Source organism: Echiichthys vipera, assembly GCF_963691815.1.
Source record: "Echiichthys vipera genome assembly, chromosome: 10".
NCBI lineage: Eukaryota > Metazoa > Chordata > Actinopteri > Perciformes > Trachinidae > Echiichthys > Echiichthys vipera.
In genome coordinates, this window is record NC_139835.1 from 29,693,043 (window position 1) to 29,701,596 (window position 8,554).

General features: G+C 48.3%; 1 protein-coding gene across 1 annotated transcript; it reads left to right on the forward strand.

Annotated features, from left to right (window-relative positions):
* Positions 1-3,955: 3,955 nt before the first annotated feature.
* On the forward strand, positions 3,956-7,071 carry LOC310952491 (olfactory receptor 6N2-like; the record flags this gene model as incomplete). The annotated part of the gene is made up of 2 exons (XM_083921109.1): positions 3,956-3,991; positions 6,298-7,071. 2 exons carry the CDS (start codon positions 3,956-3,958, stop codon positions 7,069-7,071), a joined length of 810 nt encoding a protein of 269 aa, XP_083777235.1.
* Between the last annotated feature and the right edge of the window lie 1,483 nt (positions 7,072-8,554).

Here is an 8,554-nt window from a genome sequence, read left to right on the forward strand (position 1 = left end):
ATAACAAATAACAAAGAAATTAACAAACCAACAAGGTCACATGGTCCAGACATTGCTGGGCTTGATGGCAGCACCCTCAGTAGTGAGTCCCTTGGGTCTGCTGACGGCACATGCAAAGAAGTGTTGGTAAAACCCCTTTCATCTCCGTCTGAAAAAACACGGGAGGATGAGAATTCTTGTGACACAGCTCTGCAGGCCCTGATTCCTGGACGGAGAGGGACTTTCTTTGTGGAAGCCCCATTGATCATCAAAACATATAAATGTGTGCCTAACTTAGGGCCCTCTATCTTGCTCTTAGGGGTTTGTTGCCGTTCATACATCACAAGCACCTGCCAGTGAGAACAGACAGCAGTGTATCATATGAATCACCAGGTTGGAAATCACTAGAGTGGTCGAATGGCCTTCTATACACTTTTCCCCCCTTTCCCCCTGATTCCTCAAGTCCTCCAGAGGGTCAGCGAGGGCTATTGCATTATTCTCCTGGTTGCTACATTGGGCCAGGAAGGCCGTGCTTTCCAGACCCGATTCAGCTGACACAGGGTCACCGGTGGCAAATGCCATCCCAAGTGGACCTTCTGTCGCCGGTATACAGGCAGATTAGTCATCCAAGATTTGTGTGTGTGGGGTGGGAGGGTCAGTGTGAGTGAGGCGATCAGCTGTGTTAATGAGGTCACCTGAGAGCAGCTTGTTATTCAGCCTTCATTAAGACAAGCCAGTCCACAGAGTCCAAACTGCAGCTCATGACTTGCAAACACCATTACATCATCTGCATATTTTTACAGCTGGTGACCTCTGACCTTTATATACAGATATACAGAGTTAGGGGCCAAACCTGAGGGTCTACACATGTTTAGACCTTTATTCAGACTGCAGAACACACATGCAGCAAATAATGTATCATACAGAGTACGTTTACTCAAGTACTGTACTTAAGTTCAAATCTGAGGTGCCACTGGGGTCGGATGCGATGCTACATAGGTGGCAGTGAAGGTCAGGGGCCTCAATGGACCAGACCCGGGGAGCAGAGGCCGGCTCTGGGTATGTGAAAGTTCAACTTTCTTTGAGGGAAGGAGCTGGCGCTTGTGCCGGAGGTGGAGCCCTGCCTGTTACATCTGGTAGGGTTTACCTCCACAAACAGGGTGTGAGGCACCTGGCAGGTGTGGGGATACTCACAAACCACTGGCTGAGCGCAACAGTCTTGAAGGTTACCCCGGTGGACAAGAGGGTGCCTCCTATGGTTGAGGGATTCTGACTGTTGTTTGTGCATATGCACCCAAAAGCAGTTTGGAGTATTCTGCCTTCTTAAAGACCCTGAATGGAGTCCTGCATGGGGCACCAGTAGGGGTCTCCACAGTTATGCTGGGACACTTCAACACCAATGATGGGGACACCTGGAGAGGCGTGATTTGGAGGATCTGCCTCCCTGTTCTAAACCTAAGCGGTCATTTTTTAGTAGCTTCTGTTCTGGTCATGGTATTTCTATAAGAAACACCATGTTCTAACATAAGGATGCGTACGTGGTGTACGTGGTACCAGAGCATCCTATTGAAGGTCGATGATAGATGTTGTGATCGTATAGTCTGATCTGAGACTGCATGTTTTGGACACTTGGGGGATTAAAGGGGTGGAGCTGTCAACGGATCACAATCTGGTGATGAGTTGGATTAGAGGATGGGGCAAGATTCTTGAAAGACCTGGTAAGCCCAAACATGTAGTGAAGGTGAACTGGGAACATCTGGATATGTTATCCCCGAAGACTCCAGGGGTGTTTAAATGGTACCAATAGGCCTAAAGGGCTGCAGCATTTTCCATTTTAGAGGCAAAGCAGCAGGTGTAAGAGAAGAAAATTTGGTTGGCACCACGGTGCTTCTGGAAAACCGTTCAGCACCTTAAGAGGGAGAATCTGGAAAAGGAACTCCTGAATCCGAGTAACACACCCTCTAATGTAGAGGCAGAGCTGGAGGCTGATGGGGGATCATCGTCAGTATCCCTGTCAGAAGTCACTGAGGTAGTCAAACAACTCCACAATGGCAAAGCCCTGGGGATTGATGAGATCCATCCAAAATTGCTGAAAACTTTTGGTGGCCAGGGGCTGTCTTTGTCAACCGGGTTAGCGGTTCCCCTGTTCAAAAAGGGGGACCAGAGAGTTTGTGCCAATTACAGGGGTACCACACTACTCAGCCTTTCTGCTAGTCTACTCCAAGGTGCTGGAAAAGAGAGTTCAACCTATAGTCGAACTTCAGATTGAAGAGGAACAATGCAGAGTCTGTCCTGGACGTTGAACAATGAATCAGCTCTTAACTCTTGCAAAGATAACTTCCCAACCTTAATTATCGGAGTTCCTGGAGGGGGCTTGGGAGTATGCCAATCCAGTCGACATGTGTTTTTTGGATCTGGAGAAGGCATATGATTGGTCCCCCGGACAATACTGTGGGAGTCGCTGCAAGAGTATGGGGTGAGGGGGTCACTTCTCAGGGCCATCCAATCTCTGTACACTCAAAGCAAGAACTGCGTCTGGATTCTTGGCAGTAAGTCAAATTCGACCTGACATCATCTTGGTCTCAGAGGCCACAAAACCACTCATCTTGCTGGAGCTAACAGTTCCCTGGGAGGAGAGGATGGAGGAGGCTCATGAAACAAAGAGGGAAAAGTACGAAGAGCTGGCGGAAGATTGTCGGAGGAACGGTTGGAGGACCAGGTGTATGCCAGTGGAGGTGGGCAGTCGGGGTTTTGCCAGTCACTCCTTGAGCAAGGTCTATGGCACACTGGGCATAACAGGTGCCAACCGAAGAAGAGAGATGGGCAACAACGTGGGGACAGCAGAGAGAGCCTCCGGATGGCTCTGGCTGAAGAGGGGAGAGCAGTGGGGGCAGTAGAATGCCACTTGGACACAAGCCGGGATCTGATCAGCCTCGGCTGGGTCGCCTTGAGGAGGGTGTTTGTTGTAAGACCCAAAACACCCAGAGATCCCAGGAAACAACACTGATGATGTGTCCAAGGTTGTGCAACAGTAGATGTTTCTGTCAACCATTCACGGTGGGGGTTGGCCTCTGCCAGGGCTGCACTTTGTCAACAATCCTGTTTGTGTTTTTCATTCACAGGATATCAAGACGTAGTCATGGTGAGGAGTGGTTGCAGTTCAGTTTGCCGGTGTTCTCCTCTCCGCTTTTTGCAGATGATGTGGTCCTGATGGCATCGTCGGTCAGTGACCTTCGGCACTCACTGGATTGGTTCGCAGCAGAGTGTGGAGCAGCTGGGATGAGGATCAGCACTTCTAAATCTGAGGCCATGGCTCTCAGCAGGAAACCAATGGGATTCTTACCCTGGGTAGGGAACGAGTCCTTACCCTAAGTGACGCAGTTGAAGATGAGTGATGATGAGTGATGAGCAAGTCACCTAGTGGACTTTTTCCAGGTAAGATGGGAGCTGTTGTCGCTGGTGTTAATTGCAGCAGTGACACAGAGCTGATTGAAAATCAACAACCTTTAAGTTACCAGCTGGTCTTCTGTTAACACCGAATGCTGATCAAGACATATTTAGCCATCAAAAAGTTACAATTAACTTTAATGAAGTAAAAAAATAACTGTGAGGGGGTCAATGTAGTCGTGTCTAGATCAAAACCCTAGATCTGTGAAAACCTGCAACTCACGGGACAAGCTTCCCAACCACCTCTACTAACCTTAACCATTCTAGTTCAATGTTTAACCATCTAACCTTAACCATTCATGATTAATGCCTAATCTTAACCTTGCAACACTTTCACAAATCTTGGGTTACCATCTAGACTCGACCGGTCAAAGTTAACGTTAGTTAGACAATCAGCATTGAGATTCTCAATACTGTTGTTTGGGTGGAAAGACACGGAGGAGAGGATCTTCGTGGCGTTCTGCGGGCACCTGGAGCTGAACCATCCCCTATTTATATTTTACAGGGATCAAGTTAAGAAGGAGCAAGCATGGGCCCCGGTCAACGAAGGAAGTCAAAATTCCAGGTAAGTTGTGTTAATATGTGTCTTTTACTTGTTTGTAGCTATCAGCTGTGCTTTACAACTTCAATGGATACATGCTATCTTTCCATCCCTGCTGTGAGCCGAGTCCTGAAGGACGTCCACGACAGGTTTGAGCACGCCGGCAATGGCGGTGCTGCGTTCCCTGTTGTTTGAACAGATCAGAGTTTTAAAAAAAACAACAGAATTGTCATTTTCCTGCTTTCCTGTCAACGAAAAGAAGGAAGTGATCTTAAAAGTTTCACAGGTTCGGAAGTTGTTGGACGTGGAAACAGTATTTTGAAAGGGTGTTACATCAGATTGCTCCTCTGTAAAAGTTAACAAGAACTTGGTAGAAGTGTCCTCTGACAGTGGGGACGACAGTGATGCTGCTGTTGGTGTTTAATGAGCTCCACAGAGGACGAAGGTCAGTGAGATAAAAGTAGGTGATCGCAGATCTGCTTCTCTTCATGTTTCATGTTCAGTGTGATGATGTTTCTGTCTGATTACGATGCATCTTCTCTACAGATATGAATGTTTTATATATTACTGATAATGTGAATGTTCTATAACCTATGTTTGATATATAAAGGCATTGTATATTTTTACATTAATATTTGTTTAATGAATGGTATATTACTGTTCTTTATATTAATGTTCTTTTAATGAATTATATATGAATGTTCTATATATTATAAATAATATTAATGTCCTATAGCTGATGTAAGATGCATAAACAGATCATATATTCTAATATCAATGTTATTTATATTAATATTCTTTTAATGAATAACATATTGAAGTGCCATATATTACTCTTAATATTAATCTCCAAAGCATCATCGGCTTCATCAGTTCTTGTACGCATCTGACCAGGCTGGGACTGGACCTTGACCAGGAGCAGGACCAGGCTGGGACTGGTCCAACTAACTGGTTGAGATTTAGGTATTTAAACTTTAACAAGGCCGATGATGCACTGGGACCCTTTGTGCTCCAAGTGCCTTCATTAGTTGGACATTCGTTGCTGGGAAGTAGGTTTGGACCTTGTTAGTGCTTTATTGAGTCTCGCACACATGTTTAGCGATGGTTTGTCTACTTTTGCATTGACGGCTTCTTTCCCTTCTCTTTCAAACCATCTGTCCTCTCTGTCCAGGATGTGGACATTGTTGTCTCCTTGAGATGTGAGTGGGCAGCAGAGTCCAGGCCTGAGGAGTGAGCTCTCCTGTGTCGGGCCGTGCGTTTATGCAGTGGTTGTTTTGTTTCTCCAGTGTAGAGATCTTTGCATTCCTCGTTGCATTAACAGCATAAACCAGATTGCTCTTGTGGGTGTGTGGGGTTCTGTGATTTGGGATGTACTAGTCTCTGTCTGAGTGTGTTACTGGGTTTGAAACACACAGGGATGCAGTGTTTGTTGAAGATCCTCCTGAGTTTCTCTGATACCCCAGCCACACACGGAAGGACTACGTTGTTTCTCTTGTTTGCTTTTTCTCTCTCATCCAGTTTGTTTTTCTTTCTGGAGGCAGCTGCAGTTTTCACAAAGGTCCAGCTGGGGGAGCCAAAGGTTTTGCGGTCCCCTCTCAGGTGCTTGCGTTCTTCCCCTCGGGCCTGTGAGCTGGTGGGTGTGTTATCAGCTCTGTGTGCAGTGTTTTGATAACTCCAAGCTTGTGTTCCAGGGGGTGGTGAGAGTCAAACAGTAGATATTGATCTGTGTAAGAGGGTTGTATTGTATTAAATAACCCAATGTGGAGGCTCTTGTCATTCTCCATATGGACGTCACAGGCAAACTCTTTGCTTTTGACTGAAATTGCTTTGGGGATAACGATGACCTGGACAAATGAGCACATTCACAGGCTTATAATATTAATGTACTATAGCTTTTGAATGAGATATAAAGGAATCATAAATTATATTGTTATGTTGACACATGAATGATATATTAATATTATTGATGCCTATATTAACTTTCCTGATATTAAGTTTATATTAATGTTTAATTGATGTATGGTATATTAATATTTTATATATGAATGCCACATTATTGCTCCTTATATCAATGTCCTGTAAATGAATGTTGTTGTGTAAACAGGTAAATTCCCTTCATGAACTCATTGATCTGAAGTGAATCAGGTCCTTGTTGTTTCCGTCTCCTCATGACGTCAGCAGAGTTTAACGTGACCTCTGTGACGTCACTGACGCTGGACGGTTTTGTGCAGCTGTCTGGCCACAGTTCACTCTTCTTCTTCTTGTTTTTATTGGTGTATCTCTTTGTGTTGTTCAGTGACTCTCTGGTGGTTTATCTCATCTGTTCGCAGCCAAGTCTTCGTCTGCCGATGTTCGCCTTCGTGGCGGCGGTTCTGCTGAACTCTCTGGCAGGCAGCACTGTGGTTTATCCAAAACTTCTGTCCGACCTGCTGTCAGGCAGCAGCTTTGTGCAGGTGTCCAGGACCCCATGTCTGTTTCAGGCCTTCATGTTGTACTCTCTGGGCGGCTCCGGCTTCCTGCTGCTGTCAGCCATGGCCTTTGACCGCTACCTGTCCATCTGCCGGCCGCTGCGGTACGCCGCATTGTTGTCTCCTACCAGGGTGGTGGTGCTGCTCCTGCTGTGCTGGCTGATACCTGCTGCTCTGGTGGGTGGTACTGCGCTGCTTGCCAGCCGCTTACCGCTCTGCCACACACAGCTTCACAGGATCTACTGCGACATGTACAGCTTCATCAGCCTGAGTTGTGGCAAGGCAATGCTGATTGACATGTACGGACTGCTTATCTCTGTGGTCTTAATCTTCCTGCCCATCGCCTTCGTGCTCTTCACCTACGGCAGGATCCTCTCCATCTGTCTGCAGCGCTCACCGTCCTTCAGCAACAAAGCGCTGCGCACCTGTCTGCCTCACCTGATTGTCTTTGCCAACTACTCCATCGGCAGCGCTGTAGAGCTGCTGCAGCGCCGACTGCAGCCCGGGAGCGCCTCCATCACCAGCTCCGTCCTGGTTGTGGTGGTCCAGACCACGTTGAACCCGGTGATCTACGGACTAAAGATGAAGCTGGTGCTCGTACAGGTGAAGAGGGTGCTGAGCTGCCGGAGGGACTGATAATCAAATATATTGATGAGCTCATGACACCGATTAGGAGTTCAAGTACCTCGGGATCTTGTTCACGAGTGAGGGGACGATGGAACGTGAGTTTGGCCGGAGAATCGGCGCAGTGGGGGCGGTGCTGCAGTCGCTCTACCGCACAGTTGTGACGAAAAGAGAGTTGAGCCGGAAGGCAAAGCTCTTAATCTACTGGTCAGTCTTCGTTCCTACCCTCACCTGTGGTCATGAAAGCTGGGTCATGACCCACAGAACAAGGTTGCCGGTACAAGCGGCCGAAATGTGTTTCCTCAGGGGGGGGGTCTGGAGTCTCCCTTAGAGAGAGGGGGAGAAGTTCAGCATCCGTGAGGAACTCGGAGTAGAGCCGCTGCTCCTTTGCGTTGAAAGGAGCCAGTTGAGGTGGTTCAGGATCATCTGGTAAGGATGAACCCTGGGCGCCTCCCTAGGGAGGTGTTCCAGGCACGTCCAGCTGGGAGGAGGCCTCGGGGAAGACCCAGGACCAGGTGGAGAGATTAGATCTCCACACTGGCCTGGGAACGCCTCAGGATCCCCCAGTTAGAGCTGGTTAATGTGGCCCAGGAAAGGGAAGTTTGGGGTCCCCTGCTAGAGCTGCTGCCCCCGAGACCCGATCCCGGATAATAGGTCACCAGCGTCCCGTCCTTACTGTAAACAGCTTGGACGGTTCCCTGTTTCCCCCTCCTGAGGTGTCGAATGGTTTTCCAGAAGCACCTTGGTGCCGCCCAAAAGTCCTGCTCCATGACTTCTCCAAACTCCTCCCACACCCACTGCTTTGCCTCCGACACAGCAGAGGCTGCAGCCCTTCTAGCCTGTCAGTACCTTGCAACTCGATCCGGAGTCTTCTGGGATAAAATATCCTGGAAGGTCTCCTCCTTCAGTCAGTTGTCCACAGAGTCTTTGTGAACCATTCTTAGGGCGTACTCACACTGTCCTTCCGCTCCGCGACCCGGGCTTTAGGGTACTTGTCCCCCCCTCCCTCTCCCCCCGCGCCCCAGCCCTGTTTGTACTCACACTACCTGGGCCTCGGCGAATGCTTCTTGCTGTCCATACGCCATCACGCCGTAACACGTCACACGCATTGATCGCGTGTGTGTGGCTTTGTTTACAAATCTTTCCACAGACCTCAGAGTTTTTGTGCGTCTTGTCGACTGTTTTTGAATCTTTTGATCGACCAAATCTGCAGTAAACACTCCACCTCCGCATCACACCAACCTGAACCTTTCACCGCCATTGTTGTTGTTGTTAAATGTCCGCGCATGGTCCGTCCTTCTATTTACATGTCCGAACAGGCGGACATAACGCTACTGCCGTAGGGCTCGTGCTCGTGCTCGTACATGTGCAAACGGCTCCGCTAAAGCCCACCTCTGGCCGCAGTTGTGCGCGGAGCGGGTGCACTCACACTGCTTAAAGGTACTAGGCTTTAGCTGAAAAACGTTTTTTGCCCCGGCCAGAAGGACAGTGTGAG